This window comes from Nanorana parkeri, unplaced genomic scaffold, assembly GCF_000935625.1.
Source record: "Nanorana parkeri isolate BGI_ZX_2015 unplaced genomic scaffold, ASM93562v1 scaffold66, whole genome shotgun sequence".
In the NCBI taxonomy this organism is placed as follows: Eukaryota; Metazoa; Chordata; class Amphibia; order Anura; family Dicroglossidae; genus Nanorana; species Nanorana parkeri.
In genome coordinates, this window is record NW_017306334.1 from 470,953 (window position 1) to 490,855 (window position 19,903).

The window sequence follows — 19,903 nt, forward strand, 5'->3', positions numbered from 1 at the left end:
AATATAGTATATATATATATACATACATACATACATATAAAAGAACATTTAAGAACACCTGGCAAAATGTACCTGTATTCAAAACAAAGTTAAATGTAATTAATCATGGTGCTGGATTAATTGGGGGATTCAAAGGTACGGGCTCAGTGCAGTAAGGTCACCGATGTAGAACAGTGTTACCCGTCACTAGTATAAACAGCAGTGCATTATGCTGCACTGGATGCATTGTCTGCAGAGCTTGCCTGTGAAAAGAGTTTGAGGAGCCACTCTGTCTGCACAATGCCACCTCCTGTGTAAGGACAACCTCTTCTTGGAATAAACATGCTTTTATAGGTAACACCATTCGTGTTGGCTAATCAATTTGTATGACCTAGTCATGTGTTCCCCCAAAATACCCGCTGCATTGTATGAAATCCATTTGCTGTAAGGTGTACTCATAGCTATCACCTGTTGGTAGCTGTGTGATTGCCACATGCCAATGGCTATGCTTTCAACTTTGAACAAAAGATTAATAGTTGTGAATCACTTGTGAGTGCAGATTTATAGCCCATAATCATAAAGAGCTGAACCCCGAGCATGCCTCCAGGTGATGAGGAGCCACATGGAGGGGATACCATGGAGGGATGCCAGTATTGCAGGTCCAGTTGTGGCAATGGTTTCCTCAGTCTCATGTTTGCTGAGGTTTGTGGTCCCGGCTGTAGACATGCATATCTGTTAGCACCAGGCGAATTAAAGTAACTGTTGCCCCTCAGAGATAGCAAAACTGTGTCTTGTCCTCTGTCGTAGAACTACAAGTCTCCGCAGACTGTAGCCTAGTCTTTTAGGATCCGATGAAAATCCAAGCCTATAGCCAAGATGTGCATTCGTCCAGCACAATGTCGTCGGAAGACGACAGTATAGTAACCCATTACTTGTCAGCTCTTTGTTATTGTAATATTCATACCGTACCTTGTTAATAGATTTTTCAACTTCAAACATATAAACATAAATAAATATAAAATTAATTATAAACATTTAAATCTCTTAAAAACACTTGTTCAGGGGAGAACGTTTTGGTTTCTTTTGGTCCACCATATTATCATCTGTCTGCCTATATTTCTTTAAGCATTTTAAAAATCAGGTAATAAATATAAAACGAATATAGGCTGCATATAGACTGCGTGAATATAGGCTGCATATATGCATATAGGCTGCCATTATGGGGATCTGTGCTGGGCTTGGATATATTTGGGAGACCCAAGGATGTTGGACATATAGGTATAGACTGTTATGGTCCTGGGGATCTGTGCTGGGCTTATATATATTTGGGACACCCAAGGATGTTGAGCATAGGTGTAGACTGTTATGGTCATGGGGATCTGTGCTGTGCTTGGATATATTTGGGAGACCCAAGGATGTTGGACATAGGTATAGACTGTTATGGTCATGGGGACCGGTGCTGGGCTTGGATATATTTGGGACACCCAAGGATGTTGGGCATATGTGTGTAGACTGATGGTCATGGGGATCTGTGCTGATCTTGGCTGTGTCTTCTCGGCCATGTGATGCAGGACATGGATATAGGCTGCTATGACCACAGGGGTTGTGCTGGGTTTAGATGTGTGGGAAATAGTCTGTTGTGACCATGAAGATCTGTGCTGAGCCTGGCTGGGTCTGCATGAATGAAGTCTTGAGCTGATCGGTGGCTCGTTGCCCAAAATCCACCTCCTAACAAGTCGGCTTATGAACGTGGTAAATCACTAAATTGTTACTAGCAGTAACAAGCCAGTTTGGTTCAGTGATGCCTCTCAATATAGACATCTACAGTGGTTTAGATGTAATTCCTATTCGGTCAGAGCAGTAACTACTATTTGTATTGCATCTATTGATTTACTCTTTAGTGTACATGAGTAAAAAAAAATATTTGTAAATATTTGTAATTGTACTAGTTTATGCAAATGATATATTACTATACAGTATATCCTAAATATAACATATTTTGGAATTATTCACAAATTGTATTTTTTGCAGTTGTTTTGGCATTTTATAAATGGTTCCAACATTATTTTTTTAAAGAAAAAGCTTGCCGTGAAAATAGTTAGCATAAACTATAATTTGCTTGATTGCACATTAACTTATCATTCAAACATCATCTATACTTTAGTTTTTGTCTATTTAGGAGACAGGTGATGACCCAGCCAGTGTGCATTTTATACTCTTGTGGACATAAGCAAGCAAGCATCATTTTATTAGTGAGGGACAGTGACTCAAGCTCCCTCTGGCAGCTAAACCCAACTTTTGTATATCAGGCCCAAAAGTATTGTTCCTGTCACAAATCATTCCTGTTCCATTGCACATAACATCTGCCCCAGCTATCCTAGCGTTGCTAATAGCAACCATCCTGCTGATAGCTTTCCTTGTATCATGCACTAATCAAAGGGAACCTCATTGCCTGTTATAAGCAACAGGTCTATCACCTCCTTGGTTTTTTTTATTACTTTCTTTTCAAATTCATATTTGTTTTATGCTGCGAAGAAATGTAATTTCGAAACGGAAAACAAGATGCTATTATCTCCCACATTCTGTGCAGAGAAGCAGCTGGTTATTTCTGTATCAATGGAAGCATTGGAAGGTAACAATATTTATTGAGGTCAGACCTTGCATCTTAAACAATGTAGACTATTTTCAAAACAAACCAGTAAATATACACACAGAGAAGCTGTAATCGAATGGATTGAGTATGCTTTACAAAACATGTATAGCTCTGCTGCAGAAACTTTGGGGAGTGTATACATAAGGCATTCGTTTGTATTATCCCAGTCCACGTTAATTGTTATCTACTTACTCTTTGCATTGATACAGTTCTAGCTGTGAGGATAAGGAAGACGGCAAGTTATTGTTGTATGATACCTGGGGAGGGGAAGGATGCATTGAGGAGTGAGCTGGAGACTTGCTAGTGTAATTGCTGTCCAGGCTGGAGTGTGCTCCGACATGAAACAATAAGGGCTCATACAAATCCATTTCTCTGGGGTCATAATTTACACTCTCTAGAAATGGCAAAAAAATATGTTTGTAACGAGAGAATGGATGCAATTTGTCCTATTAACGAGTCATTGAGCCTTCTTAATGGGTTAACAGAATAAAGTGTCCTCTTGGGTGAAATAAAATAACATATCCATATGCCATTCTCTGTCTTCCCTCATTAGCTAGCACTGTCCACAGGTTGTTAATATTAGGCAGGTCAGGTTACGTGATGGCTGTGTTTGCATGGTATATAGCAGACAGAGCTGGGGTGGGGCAGCCCATAGATCATATACAACTTCTAATGAGATATGACTGGCACTGTAAGTTCATTATACAGCTTCCAAACACACCTATTTCTATCAGCCTCATAAACCATCCCCTCCTTGTATATATACTATATATATACTATAGTAGAGTTCCCAATTCATACAACCCTGTGTAGTATAAGGCAATTAACATTGTATGCAGTTTATAAAGGAATAGCCCTGGCTGCGCTGATGAGAGGTGAAATATGGTTGCTGTGGGTTCCTTTGCACATCATTACTGCTCATTGCACTCATTGATGTAACAAGTCCTATGTATTGACCCTTATCTTACTTGCAGTATGAATAGAAATGAATTTGATCGAACAAAGGCTGTACACAATCACAATCCTGTGTAATATAGTAGTATAAGCTAATATTGTATCTAGTATATGTCCAATAAGGAATAGCCCTGGCTGCGCTGATGAGAGGTGAAATCTGGTTGCTGTGGGTGACTTTGCACATCATTACTGCTCATTGCACTCATTGATGTAACAAGTCCTATGTATTGACCCTTATCTTACTTACAGTATGAATGTATTCATCCTAATGATGCTAATGTAAAATAAAGCACGAGAGTATCTTTTAATAGAAGCCCTCTTTGAGGTGGGCAGCATCTTTATGTTAATATGTGGGCGTGCGAGGCTTTGCATTGTGCATAATTAACAGTTTGCTGAGGTCACACTTTTGACAGTTTGGCATCAAATGAGGTTTGAGGCTTTACAGAGTCCCGGGGGCGTTCCTGGAGCTCCTTTAGATTAAGACTGCCTCCTTAAGTGCCTTCCCTCAGTCCCATTTAAAGCTCAGTGGGGCTTTAATGAAAACGTGTCTGCAAATATCTCATTCAAGCAACAAGATGGTAAGTGTCTGGCGTGCTCCTCACTGTGCATAGGGAGCTCCCTCTTCTGTGGATTGCTTTTCAAGCACTTCTCTAGACACTGGAGTACTTCAATGGAAGCCAGTTCCTTCTGGATGTAATGCTTGAGCAGGTTTGGTGTGCATTCATAAAAGTGTACTTGCTGCGAACGTCTAATCCTGTGTGCTGATTGTTCAAGAAACTTACCTACCTGAGTGTAGGGATCCTGCTTCTGGTACCCGAACCTTACCTGAGTGTACGGTTCGTGCATCTGGTACCCGAAACTTACCTGAGTGTAGGAATTTAGCTTGGGATACCCGAAACTTACCTGGGTGCAGAGATCGTGCTTCTGATACCCGAAACTTACCTGGGTGCAGAGATCGTGCTTCTGATACCCGAAACTTACCTGGGAGCAGAGATCGGGCTTCTGATACCCGAAACTTACCTGGGAGCAGGGATCGTGCTTCTGGTACACGAAACTTACCTGGGAGCAGGGACGGTGCTTCTGATACCCGAAACTTACCTGGGTGCAGGGATCGTGCTTCTGATACCCGATACCCGAAACTTACCTGGGTGCAGAGATCGTGCTTCTGATACCCGAAACTTACCTGGGAGCAGAGATCGGGCTTCTGATACCCGAAACTTACCTGGGAGCAGGGATCGTGCTTCTGGTACACGAAACTTACCTGGGAGCAGGGACGGTGCTTCTGATACCCGAAACTTACCTGGGTGCAGGGATCGTGCTTCTGATACCCGAAACCTACCTGATTGTAGGGATCGAGCTACTTCTCTTTTGCATTGATCATGATGTACCGATTAGAACTCAATTACTGCTAGCAGTTCATTCTGTAAGGGCAGATTGGATTTAGTTTTTCAGCAGTATGTGTTACTATGTTGTGTCTAGTGATTTGTATTCTGATACATTGTAATTCAGCTTCCATCAATACTATGAGGTGTCAGAGTAGAGACTGAGAAGCTGTTTGTGGATTTTTTTGTTTTGGCATGTAGTCAGCTTGCTTGGGCTGGAAGTGAATTGTCAGCTGATCTGAAACTCCATTCACAGAGCTGAGCCTTCATTTCTAGCAGTACAATATCTCCTCAGTAGAGAGTATCCTCCCGGAGAGAAGCTAGCTTTACCTCCTCAAAGAGTGTTGCTTTTGTTGAAACACAAAAAAAGTCTGTTCCTGCCATATCTAACCCAGTCCTCCTCCTGTGTCACTTTTACAGAACACCATTCTGGCGTGCCAAGACCAGTACTTTGCAGGGGGTCAGAGCTATGATTGCCCATACTTCCCCTCAACTTCAGCGGCCAGTGTTGATGTTACCAAGGATACATGGGTCTCTCTCTGGGCTCCTGGTCTCCTGGACGACACATCAAGCAACCAGGGCCCACAATCCCATGGTAAGTAGTCCACTTTGTAACTACAGATGATGCTCTGCAATCTGCTACTATCAGCCCACTGTAGTGCCAACTAATGGATAATCTTGGATACAAGATGCACAATTCTTTAGCTGTTTATGTGTTTGTGTGTGTGTGCGTGTGTGCGTGTGTGTGTGTGTGTGTGTGTGTATAGAAACCCCTGAATGCAATCCTTTTTAAACAGACCTCCATCAATAGAGACTGATTACCAGTAGCATCATATACCTGTTAATGTATGCCTTTTAATTCGCTTTCAGGGCAGCTGTTCGATGTTGGGCGCACACTTCCAGATAATTATATGTGGGAGGACCAGCTATCTTCTCAGATGATCACAAACATACAGGTATTTATTTGAAATCTGATTTTATACTAAATGGAAGGCCTTTAAAGGGTTAAGGTTGAATGGATAAAATTTAATTTTTTCCATATACAGTAGTTCTATAATGTGTCTCTGCCCCACAGCTTCAAGATACATTGGTCCAGAGGGAAGAGGAGCTGGCACGATTGCACGAGGAGAATAATAAATTGAAGCAGTACTTGAATTCTGCTTTTGTGAAATGTTTAGAGGAAAAGACCAAGGTGTGTAATAATGATGTCCTTCTCTCTCTAACAATAGATATCTAATCTATGTACAAGACTTTGCTAAAAGGGATATCTTTCTATACTAATCGGGTGTCTCGCTGCAGAGATAACATTAGTTGGAGCCTGTTTATTCCTAATGTTTCCCTGCTGTACTGATGTGTTTGATAAAATGAGTGCACTCCTTATCTGCAGTGATAGGGATCTCCGGAGATAAGGGGGCACATTGACACTTGCACTGCTTTCATTACTTCTGTGCTATGCTGATGGGATTACCTGCAATAGAGGAGGCTGTTTGACAGCAGTGGTAATGTGCAAAGTTAGCCTAAGGTTAACAAAGACTCTGCATGTGGCTCTGGCTGTGATCAGAAGTGATCTCCATTGTGTCTCCAGTAAGCGATGTGCTTGCAAATTACACCTGTACCTGTGCAAGATCCCCCGCAGCGTTAACTCTTCATGTAACATGAAGGATTATCATGAGAGTGGAGGAATGTCAAACGCTAATCTGTGCTTCTGACTTCTTCTAAAGCCTGCCATGCCTCCGCACTAAACGACTAGATAACAGAAAAACTGTGTCCTTTCACTTGTATGCATAGAGAGACTTTTAGAAGGATGGCATTTTGGTGCCTGTAGTTCTACAGCAGCATCTACTTTGCCTTGTTAGTTAAAGGCAAAACGGGGCCAATTAAAGTCGTCAGTGGCTTGGTTTAACCCCTAGGAATCGTTTTATAAACGTTTAGGTCTATTTGCTGTCTCTGACAATCGATCATTTTGCCTTCTATAAAAGACGAATGCTGATTGGCCAACAATATTGTCATCAGTTGTGATCCATAGTGTCCTGGAGTTTGTGTAGAGTGTTCTTAGTCTACATCAGGGTATGCAAAATATGGCTTACCAGCTGTTGTAGAACGGACTACAAATCTTAGCATGCCTGTAGGCTGGCTGGGTCATCGGGGCTGGATGGATACCTGTTGATCATTCCTGGTTATGACTTTGAACTGTTTCTCTGCTATATGTGCACTATAGTGCTTGGTCTTGTTGCAAACATTTTTTTTTTATTCTACAGAAACTGTTGTCCCAGCATGGGGTCGGTGCTTCTCTGAAGAGGGAAGCAAAGGTTAGCAGCCTTGCCTCTCCTGAAATCTCAGCCAAAAAGGCCAAGAGGAATCTTTATAGCGATTTCACTGCCTGCGAAGGACAATCCAGCCCTAGTGTAGCATCCTGGGTCCTGCAGACTCTGGGACTGAAAGATGTCAACACCATTGATGATTCTGCTTCAGCTAACTACAGTGCCATATCTAATGAGCTCATCAGCAGCATGGGGGCAGCAGAGTGTGGAAGTATACAAGGCTCCCCCTCTTCTGGATACAGTACAATCCATATGACCCCTGTGAACAGCCAGGCTGGGAGCAGCTTAGACTCTCCCTATTTGCCAAACTATTCCCCCTCATCCTGCAGTTCTTCATCACTGCCAAGAAGTGAGTCAGTCAGTCCTTCTGACTCGCCTATTTGCTATACTCCAGAGGTATCTCCAAACAAAACAGAAGTGGCCTTCTCCACATCCCTAAGCCCTCATTGCAACGTGAAGACACACAGCTTCTCCAATGGACAAGCATTCGTTCGCAGAGATGGAGAAGGGGGATGGAAATTCACTTGGGTCCCCAAACAATCTGAATAAAAAAACTATATGGACATGGGGTCATCTCATGGGAGTTTACAGAACCATTTGCACTTGGTCATGAGGACCTATGAAGACCCCCTTCAGTCCTGCCTGTGTATCCCAATGTGATCTCTTTAACCCACTGTTTGGGTTTTCTCTGCTGCCAGTACCATAAAGGGGCCTTCATTTGTTTACATGCAAATGTATATATGTATGATCTTTTTTCCATGAAAAAATAGCCTATTCTAACAGTATTTATTTCTGTTGGGTTTTAAGTGCAATTAATGGCAGTGCAGTTTTGATTGTAGTCCTTTTTTGATTTGCACCTCTTTAATTTTGCTGCCTTAACAGTCTTCGATCACTGCCTTAATTTATACAATGAACACAGTGACCTACTGCCTGTATGAGACTCACTTCTACACTGTATGGAATAAAATACTTTTTACTTCCTCCTCCTGCAAAGCCACTGTAGTTATTCTCTGCCAAACAAAGTAGCAGGCGTGCTTGGACAGGTGCACTCTATGTCCTTTGTCACAATTTGTGTGGTTCCCCAATAACCCCAAACTACAATTCCTCACTGCCTTTTACTCAGCCTATTTATTTACTACCTATTGCATTATTAAGGACAATCAGAATGTGAAGTCTCACTGTGTTATATTGTATATAAATAAATTGTTTAAAGATGTTTTGAATTTGAGCTTGCATTTTTCAAAGCAAATCACCTATTGTAGCTTTAGGTTTGTTTTTATTTTCATTGATGCATACGATTTTTACCTTTAAAGGGCCAGTTAATATAAATCTTTCTATTTTACTAATCTGCTGGAAAGATAAATCACCTGACTGTTCATTATATATCTCTGAGTGAGACCTCTGCACTGGCCCATTCATATCACATCCAGATCTCCAGACCAGATTGTTTCCGGACCCAAAATGCATCCTAACGTATCCCTATGCTATTTCTGCACTCTGTTCACACCAGGACAGTTCCAGACCAGACCAGAAAAATATTGCATGTCTCACTTTGTCTGGTCTAGAATGCACTGGAACTGCACCTTCAGGCTACTGAAACCACCGAGAGTTTCTCCCTCTCTTGCCCGCCCCCCTCCCCCAAGAAATATGCATATAAAAAACTGTATATTGTTAACCAGAAGGAATAGACCTAATTTTACATGTGTGATGGACTGGCTCTTGCAGTGCATTGCTTGCTCTAAGCCCCAGTTTATTGCAAATATCGTTTGTGCAAGCTTCCTGAGCTCTTGATACGCATTAACCCCTTGGCTGATTACTGTTATGCACTTTACAGCCAATTAAATGGAGGGCCAATTCATTAAACAGTAGTTATGTCAGTCCAGGGAGGGGCGAGTTAATTGGCCTTTCAGGCAGTCCATACAGAGTGAAAGTCCAGGTTATAAATCGCTGCACTGATAACATAGTCCTCTAGCTGTGTGCACACAGACCTATATGCAGCGCTCCCCTCCCTGATGATAATTCAGGCACATCAACTGCTGACTTTTACATAGTACTAATTAACAATGGGTACTGTAATAAAATTATGCTTTATAAAACATGTCATGTTGCCCAGCTAATCAGAATCATTGTATCCCCTTTCAAACCTGGATCGCTGATAGTCTACCATGGGCAAAAATATATTTTTGCAACACTTTTCACACACGAGACCCCAAATGCAGTAAAATTACAAAAATGGTAGGCTGGGACTAATAAGGGTTATCCATACGTGTTAAGCCTACAACACCAATAAAGTCGTTCTATAGCCCTCTAAATCTGAGCTCCTATCCACCGCTTGTCTGTCCCAGGTAAGATTCGTGTTCCTTTATCCCCCAGGTTTCAACAATTTGTTAGGACAAGGTCTGATTCCTCCAATAGAGCCCTCGAGTCTGTATTCAGAGGTCCCTGTGTCCCTAGGGGCCACGTTGGGTCGTTTAAGTACAAGATAAGCTGCTTCCTAAAACTAGATGTCACACACTTTCAACAGATGTTTTAACAGATTGGAAATGTGAACTAGGTCGGCTTACTAGCTAATTTGCCAGCAGCAGCCCAAATAGCTGTGACTTGCATTTGGCACACGTTCTATTCCGTATGGGAGCAATTTTTGCGAAGCCATACCAGCGTGCGCTGCATAAATACACAATAATGGCAATTAACTGAAAGCTCACTTGATCTGTTAGGCACTGAATTGATGGGTAAAGTTTGCATTAGAAGACTGGCAGAGTCTTGTGGATAATGGAAAACTTTAATTACAGCAATGATATAGGTTAATGCACAGCAGCTTATTAGATTGTATCATTGTATTCATTTAGGCAAAGAGCAATGAGAATCGTGCAGCAATCAGAATTCATCCGTCATTAATCTGACTCTCCAGTTATTTAAAACATGAATACTGTAGTTCTAAGGATCTATTGTACATTGCTGTTGCTCTTTGGACTCACTTTCTAATTAAATTGTTTTGCACAGTCGTGTTTGTGTATTTGTGTGTATAGCTGTGTTTTCGTGTTTTGCCATTTTTTAAAGTTTTGTATAAGGTAGGGAATGGTTAAATTCCCTGTCAGTTATTTTTTGCTGCCTGTCTCCCATTGGGGAGATTTGCAATAACTTCCTGTTATGGGAACAATGATAATTTTATGGATGTCCCATTATTGTTATTGTTATTACACAGGATTTATATAGCACCAGCAGTTTCTCCAAGAAGGCACACATCCAAGACTAAAAAGTTTTGACTAAGTAAGCACTTTAATACAATTTTGGGTTTACCTATAGAAACCAGGACCATAGAACCAACAGTTGAAAACTGACTGGTTGCATTAGGAAACAATGTTTTAGCACATTTTTCATGCATTATACCCTATTTTAAACAAGTCCCTTGTGATGAAAATGCTCAAGTGAACTTGAAGGTGTGAAATAACTACATGCCTGCTTGTCACATTGATTGTTAGTGACAGCTTGCAGTTATTACTTTTTTTTTAAAATAATTGCCTTTTGCTGCTGGAGTCAGTTCAGCATTTGTAAGTCGTTGTAAAAAAAAAAAAAAAAAAACATGCAGAATATAGAAACATAAGTATGTTTTACTTGTAAAAATCTTACTGCTATTTGTTTTCAGAAGATGTGGAGATCAAACAAGTGGCACTAGGACATATATTAAAAAGACAAAATATAAGCCCTACAGAAACAGGATCAATTTTGCCTTATACAGCGGGTCACGGTGGGATTGGGAAGCAGTTGCATGCTTGTATGCCCTTACTAACCTTGCCAAGCATTCCCTGGTGGAGCCTTTTACAAGGGAGAACTGGCTAGCCAAATTGAATTTTTCTGGCTGATTGTTATTGTTCATCACACACTAGAGCAGGAGTAGCCAAACTCCGGCCCTCCAGCTGACATCATGTCTGTGGCTGTGAGAATCTTGCAATGCCTCATGGGATGTGTAGTTCCACCACAGCTGGAGGGCCGGAGTTTGGCTACCCCTGCACTAGAGAAAAACACTTCCACTTTTTTCTTCAAAGGTCCAAACATGTGAATGTGCATGTTTAGGTAAAGCTCTGTCCATGATTGACTCTTACATATCTAACCACCATCTTGTGTTTATATACAGTATATCAGAGTCTCATTAAAGCAGGACTGAATTGCAGAACCTGTGCCCAAACCAGGCAAGCAAAGGGTAAATTAGTTATCACCAGCATTGCCTGCCCTACCGTCAGTTCATCAATTCCTCATTACTGATTTAATATGCCTTGTTCAACATTGGGGTCTATTCACTAAGCTGCCGTAGGCAGCCAAGTGACTAACCGACCCCAAGCAAAGTGAGCCGAATGCTATTCGGCTATTCACTTCAGGCTGGTACGGCTGATTCCAGCCGTATATCGGCTGAAATCAGCCGTACATCGTGTGGCTTCGTGTGGCTACGGGTCGGCCGAACATGCTCAGCATGGCCGATCCAAAGTGCAGAAGGAGTTCGACTCAGCCGATCCAACATCCGGATCGGCTAAGCCGAACCTCCGGCAGACTACTTGCTGCTGTTCGGTCTATTCTCATAGATGCCGAACAGCAGTGAGTAAATAGCTGAATGCCGCTGAGCGGCATTCGGCTCGGCTGTTCTGCTCGGTCCCTCTGTGGAACCGACCAGAATAGAAAAATAATTAAAAAATAAATAAATTAGAAAACGATTGTGCGGAGCTAGCAGTGACAGCTAGCTCCGCAAATAAATCAGAATAAGAGAGAGTCTTGCACTGCAGGTACACAAGTACAGATTTCTCTCCAGCAAGGAATACGGAGCAGCCCAGTTATGGTGTCACCAAACCTCTCTCCATATTTTCTGAGAGCAGCAGTCATTGGCACAGAGTACTGCTTGTGCACAGTCAACATTACTTGGCAACCCCGCAAAACCTCTGCCTTCAATACTTTCTAAACTATTACCTAGAGCAAGTAAAGAAGAAAGAAACAAGAAAGTCGGAGTAACAGTTTAGTAATGTTTCCACATACTGTGGAGGACTTATTTTATGCAATGTAAACTGTCAACTAAAGGTAAAAAGGTGCTTATGGAGTTCACATATTGTATTTGTATTCTGGTCTGTCAGTTTTTCAGGTAGACCCGATCGGATGCCCAATATAAGTCTATGGGCAGCCACTTGTAAACGGACGTGCATCTCTTTATACCCGGTTATCCCAGACTCCAGCCAGGTCTGGAAAAACAAATGGATCAGAGATGGATTGGGGGTAATCTGATGTTTACATCTGATCCCCCATAGACAGACATGGGGTCTGGTAATTGCAGTTTTTTCCCTCCATCGCAAGATGGAAGAAAAAACTGTAGGGACACGGATGTCACAGCAAAGACATCCACTATGCACTGCTGTGATCAGGAGGGGATTTGTGCACGGATCCTCTCCTGATCAGCCCATATGAAAGGGACCTTAATATATTTTTTAAAGCAAACTAGTCTGAGTACCTACATTTGGCTCGTTTTTTAGACTCCTGTAATCCTCTGTTCAGCAGGCCTCATGCGTTTACCCCGACAATGAACCCGCTATTAGAAGGATAGAGCAAATTGATGACTTCATCAGTCTGCTGCCTCATTTTCTAATCACAAGCTGCCGGTAAGGAGGTGGCCTAGCTGTATTGCTCTAACTGCAGTAGAGAAAATCAGGTCACCAGATTGGCTCTGCTTTCTGGAAAGGCTCTGTTAATGTTAAAATATACTCACCTCTGCATAAGTGAAGCAATCTCTGCAAGCTCCCTTACCAGTGCCTACCTCTTCTAACCAACTTGCTCTGTGTTCGGCATCTTTGGTCATCTTGATTGGCCAGCTTGGGATGGTGCAACTCCTGTGCATGCACATGGGAGTTTATTCACCCCATTTGTGCATGAGCAGCTCAGTGTACACAAAAAAGAGAAATAAATTGTGAACAGGAACGTAAGGAGCCTTTATTGAAGAGACTTTATTCATTTATTATTTGTTTATTAACCTGCAACAAATAGGACTAGTCAGACTTTTTTACTGGCTGTATGCTTGTTCTAAGCATGGATGGAGGAATCTCCCCTGCCTATTGTTTTCTGACTGCCGACACCCACCCCGCTCCTTTGATTTTTCAATGGATATTTGTTGAATTGGGTGGTGTTGGTAGGGCAAAAGCTTGAATTTCAGCCAATTCAGCCAAACATTTGAGCTGTGCACAGCTAAGTTTAGTGTCTTAATAAATAGTGATGTAAATATCAGGATGACGACCTGCACTCTAAACAATAAATTTACCAATGACAGTTCCTGCATTTCTATATTCACAGGTTTATTGTAAAGCGACATCATGCACTGATACCTGCGCAGTCACTGTTTTCTATCTAACCATTTGCCATACATTTACAGAAGAATCATTTGCTTATTTAATGGTAATAATGGTAAATAATGCACTCTAAACTGCAAATGTGAAAACTTTTTCCCATAAACTTTTTATCTAATTACTTCACTTCCCCATGCAGGCAAAACATCCCTTTTGCCTCGGTACACATTCTCCGCATATTCGTTGAACATCTGTCCAATTCCTTATTTGCATTCACTCTCTGTACCACATCACCACCCCTGCAAACTTTGGATTGGACCAACCTTTACAAGCAACCCCTTAATAAATCTGGACAGTATGAGTCTTCCCATAGTTATATTTAGTTGCCATGAATAGACAATCTTGCTATGAAATTAGTGTAAACATATCTTAGGACTGCAGTGTTTCATGCTGTACCATCAGTGCAATCATTCTATCATTGTTAGCATGCAGCATTGTTTTTATGTTAATTCCTTTTTAAAATTAAACCCTCAGGGTGGTGTTTTCAGCAAACCAATTGACTCACTGTGAAACTTATAGATATGCAAATTAGGAATCTGTGTAGTTTAAAGGAAAGACCGGAGACACTTTTCTTTTCAGTCTTTCAGAGCATGCTTTGATGATCATATAAGATCATTTTCATATTTCTGAGCTTTCAAATGAGATATGTTGGATTTTAGAGGAATTATGTATTTTATTTCCCTTATGCATTTTACCTTCACCTGCAGCTTATCAAAAGATTTAGGTTAAAATGCACGCTAATGAATAAATCACTAATGGTTGTACATTTTAAGGACAAACTCTGAACACATAGCTGCTCCTCCACCATTACATAAGCCCACCCCCAAAAAACTCCAAGAACAAAAAAGTAGATTCCTACATTTAAACATAAAGTACTGATGTTGGACAAGAAGGCCTGGCTCGCAGTCCCTGCTCCAATTCATCCCAATGGTGTTCTCGTTCGCACATCCATGTCTCTAAGGACCTTGCTTTGTGCACTGGTGCACAGTCATGTTGGAACAGGAAGGGGCTTTCCCCAAACTGTTCACACAGAGTGGGGAGCATGAAATTGTCCAAAATGTCTTGGTATGCTGATGCCTTAAGAATTCCCTTCACTGCAACTAAGGGGCCAAGCCCAACCCCTGAAAAACAACCCCACACCATAATCCCCCCTCCACCAAACTTTACACTTGGCACAATGCAGTCAGGCAAGTATCGTTCTCCTTGCAACCACCAAACCCAGACACATCCATCGGATTGCCAGACAGAGAAGTGCGATTTGCCACTCCAGAGAACAGGTCCCCACTTCTCTAGAGTCCAGTGGTGGTTTGCTTTACACCACTGCATCTGACGCTTTGCATTGCACTTGGTGATGTAAGGCATGGATGCAGCTGCTCAGCCATGGAAACCCATTCCATGAAGCTCTCTACGCACTGTTGTGCCAATCTGAAGGCCACACAAAGTTTGAAGGTCTGTAGCTATTGACTCTGCAGACAGTTGGCGACTTCTGCGCACTGTACGCTCAGTATGCGCTGACCCTGCTCTGTCATTTTACGTTGCCTACCACTTTGTGGCTGAGTTGCTGTTGTTCCCAGTTGCTTCCACTTTGTTATAATCCCACTAACAGTTGACCGTGGAATATTTAATTTCACGGATGGACAACCTATCGTGGTACCACGCTTGAATTCACTGAGCTCCTGAGAGCGACCCATTCTTTCACAAATGTTTGTAGAAGCAGTCTGCATGCCTAGGTGCTTGATTTTATACACCTGTGGCCATGGAGGTGATTGGAACATCTGAATCCAATGATTTGGAGGGGCATCCTTATACTTTTGGCAATATAGTGTATATATATATTGGGCTATTTTAATCTATTTTCACTGCTAAGTGCTGGAGCAAGGGTTAAAATACTGGCGGCGCATAAAAGAGTCGGACTGCAGCTCTTACACACAAAGCAGCGGCCCAACTCTCCAGTGGTTCAACATAATAATTAAATCACTCCTCTAATCAACAGAGCTGCTCAGGGAAGAAGAGCACTGTTCATAAGAACTATAACTGGGCAAGGAGGGGTATGTCTGGCTGACCGCTGAATAGCTGGGTCATTGCTTTGTGAGACATGGGTGCGGTCCGACTATCCTAATTTGGCTTTAAAGCCTAACTTTTTTTAGGATAGCATGAGCAAAAATAAAAAATTCTCTCAGGTATTTATTTCCGTCTGTGACCTGATTGAGGAGAGTTTATCTCACTTCCTATCTTTGAGACCACAGGACAAGAAATAGGGGGAGTGGTGGTCATTGGGACAGGAAGGCAAAGACAGCAATAAAAGCATTGTTGGAAGTTCTAGTTCCTTCCCATTCTACTTTTTTAAACATTTGTCTCCAATGGAGCGGTTCTCTAACAGTTAGTGAGGAGAAATCTCCCTAATAGGGAGGAGGATAGCAATAAAAACATTATAACATATCTATAACTCTTTCCGGCTCTAGTCAAAGGAAAATAAAATGTTTTGGCCGAACTTAAACTGGAGTCCTCGCCAAGTTCTTGATGGACCGGCTTCAGCAGATTTCTAAGGATCAGGGTCTGCTTGGCATCGGCTAAGTGGAGCAGAGTTACCTTGCCCCTGTCAAGTGCCTTGTACCCTGGGGAATTCAGGGAATCATGGCCCTACCCCTTCGGAGAAGGATTCAAAGTGCCCTTGTGCACTTTTCTAGTGTGTTGTGATTTCACAATTCACTTTTTTTCTTTGCAGGGGAAGTTTGTCTATGACGCACGCACCGCGGACGTTAAAAAACGAACTGTCCTTAGTAAAGCGCTACGCAAACTCTGGTGCTATATAAATCCTGTATAATGATAAAAATTTATAATTTGGTTTAATCTTAAACTGCATTTTCAGAAAAGAAACAAGAAACTGATTGATCACTACTGGTCACAGGTCAAAATATTTTGTGGCCATATACTTTACCGGTTCTTTTTTTTTTTTTTAATAAATAAACTTCCAGGTATATATTGCCACCATTGTTATTTTTTTTAACCAGTTGACATCCGCGGTGTTAAACCCCTTTCCCATCCAGGCCATTTTTCAGTATTCAACCATGCACTGTTTTGCTGCACTGGTATAAAACTTTTTTTTTAATCAGATATTTTTTATTTGATTTTTCCTTTGTTTCTATACATTGTGACCATACATCAAAATATTGAAAACCAAAACAGAAATAAAACTTATACACACTTTCCCACCACCCCATCTGGCAATCCATCCTTAACCCAGTTCTTTGTTTCTTCTACATATCTACTGTTACATTTCTTCAATATAATATTCTAGTTTAACCCATTTGTCCAGGAGGTCTCAAGTCTGTGTGACATTCACGGTTCTAATTCATCTATTCCAAATCCCCTGAAATTTACCTAACTGGTTCCTCATCCCGGTAAGTACCGTATTTTTACGCTCCATAAGGCACACTTTTTTTTCCCCCAAAAGGAGGGGGAAAATGTGCCTGCGTCTTACGAAGCGAATACCTATCGCCCGACGCCCGGGACATGCAGTTTCGGGCGCCGGGCGAGTAGTATTTTTGTACATTCAGTCCTGCTCCTGACAAGCAGAGCTGAATGTACAGTGGGAGCCGCTGCTCGTTTAATACAAGTGATCTAATTAGATCACTTGTATTAAATTGAGCGGCGGTGACGATCGTGTCCACCCCCCCCCTCCCGCCGTGGTTTTCGGGGTCCGTCTGCTCTGTGTGATTACTGAAACCGTGGTGTTGTAATCACAGCGCCACCTGTCTCAGCGGTCACTGAACTGCAGCTTCTGTCACAGAATCCCTGTTATAGAATCCCTGCGTCCTATGGTCCGGAGCGGCTTATAGAGCGCAAAATACGGTACGTTGTTCAAACTGAACATACTTACTGATTTCTGCCTTCCATTCTTTAACTCTAGGGGGGTACTCCGAGGTCCATTTAACTGCTATTAGTCTTCTAGCCAAAAACTATAACCTTGTTATTACTAAAGCAGTGGTATAAAACATTAAAAAAAAAACACAATAAAAAAACATGCGTTTTGGATGAAAAAAATTAATCCAAATAACTATAACATAAAGCACTCAGCTCAGACAATAGCTGGTTTTCCACTTGCCCTACTTTTATAAACATTTTTCTTTTTCAGCACTTTGCTTTTTGTCATAAAGAAGTGATGCCGCTGACCCTTTGCTCAGTAGAAAACTGGTGTTTATCCCTCAGGCCGTGGAAAGTGTGCTGGCTGTAGTGCAGGTTCGATCACCTTTCTGCAACAATCGGTCAGTTAAGATTATGGAGGCAGACGGGGATGAATCATCAAAGAATGCTGTGCTACCAGACATGACATTTCTTTCTTTGTCTCGTTAATAATATCGTTAACTTACAAAGGGATTCTTCACAAAACATAAGCTGTCCTGTATTCATTTGTGATGAAGTGTATTACGGCTTTTCTCAGATTTGACAACCTCAGCCATTTGAAGTTGAGTGTTTACAGAAAAGATGTACCTGCAAAACCACTACAGAGATAGAAGAACTCATGAACTTTTACCATAACTATTAGATTGCATGGACAGTGGAAGGTACAACACAAGTTTGAATGCAAATACATGCTGGGAGCCATACACTGGTAGATTTCCTTACAAACGTCCATAAGAAAAATCTCATAGATCATTCTATAATGCCATCAGAGACCTGACGAACGTCATTTGAAATATTGTTTTTACATTTGATTTTGTAATCAATGGAGTTTCCCAAACGAAAACCGCATTCACTGTCAGAATTTCCTTCAAGAATAACCTTCCATCCTGTTCCGCTGATTTTTTTCATCAGTACAGTTGAAAAGAATCATTGATATGACGCCATTAACTATTGGAACACACATTCTGAAATGTAATTTTTTTTGAATGTTATTCTATTGGTGTATGGCCAGCCGTATTGATTATCGTGTGATTTTCGAACCAAAATGTCTTGGTATGCTGATGCCTTAAGAGTTCCCTTCACTGGAACTAAGGGGCCAAGCCCAACCCCTGAAAAACAACCCCACACCATAACCCCCCCTCCACCAAACTTTACACTTGGCACAATGCAGTCAGGCAAGTACCGTTCTCCTGGCAACCGCCAAACCCAGACACATCCATCGGATTGTCAGACAGAGAAGCATGATTCGTCACTCCAGAGAACACGTCTCCACTTCTCTAGAGTCCAGTGGGGGAGTGCTTTTCACAACTGCATCTGACACTTTGCATTGCACTTGGTGATGTAAGGCTTGGATGCAGCTACTCGGCCATGGAAACCCATTCCATGAAGCTCTCTATGCACTGTTGTTGTGCCAATCTGATGGCCACATGAAGTTTTGAGGTCTGTAGCTATTGATTCTGCAGACAGTTGACGACTTCTGCGCACTATGCGTTTAGCATGCGCTGACCACGCTCTGTCATTTTATGTGGGCTATCACTTCATGGCTGAGTTGCTGTTGTTCCCAGTTTCTTCCGCTTTGTTATAATACCACTAACAGTTGACCGTGGAATATTTAGTAGCAAGAAAATTTCATGGAACACCTGAATCCAATGATTTGGAGGGGTGTCCCAATACTTTTGGCAATATAGTGTATATTCAAGTCTTAATGCAGTTTGTAGTGTACTATGACACTTTGGCAAATCATCTTTTTATACCCCAATGGGCATTCCGCCAGTAGCCTAACATCCTCCCTCCCCCCTACTTCCCTCAATCAATTAAACAGAATGACAGTAACTTTCTGCGGGAATTATATTACTGATTTTGTTGGAATTTGAACAGTAGATAAAAAAAAATTTGGGCTGCCCTTCCAGATATTTCTATATCATATTTGTACCATCGTTAGGTTATAAAACAAACAAGTCCACTGGCCTCAACCAATAGAGAAAAAAATAGGGGCTCATGCACACCATGTGCAGTGACCTGCATTTTCCTGCACCAGATCAACGCAGGTCACTGCGAGGACATAGAAAACATTGGTTTTCTATATTCCTTGTTCAAACGCATGTAAACGCATCACACAGCAATTGAAGGGACAAAAAGGTCATTATTTGCATCCTTCCAAGAAATAGGACGGAAAATTGCTTGATAATGAATGACAAACGCACATAAAAATACATGTTAACACATGTAAGCAGCATACATTTCTGATGCATTGCTGTGAGTTTTTATGTGCATTATTGTATGAAATGGCCCTATATAAACAGAAAACCTTAATAAACAGAACCCTATACTCACAGT

General features: G+C 41.6%; 1 protein-coding gene across 1 annotated transcript; it reads left to right on the top strand.

Moving 5' to 3' along the window:
* The first annotated feature begins 4,106 nt into the window (after window positions 1-4,106).
* On the top strand, window positions 4,107-8,211 carry GMNC (geminin coiled-coil domain containing). The gene is made up of 5 exons (XM_018576398.1): window positions 4,107-4,164; window positions 5,389-5,563; window positions 5,839-5,924; window positions 6,044-6,160; window positions 7,227-8,211. The coding sequence occupies exons 1-5, from the start codon at window positions 4,123-4,125 to the stop codon at window positions 7,836-7,838; spliced, it is 1,032 nt and encodes a 343-aa protein (XP_018431900.1). The 5' UTR covers window positions 4,107-4,122; the 3' UTR covers window positions 7,839-8,211.
* Window positions 8,212-19,903: the final 11,692 nt, after the last annotated feature.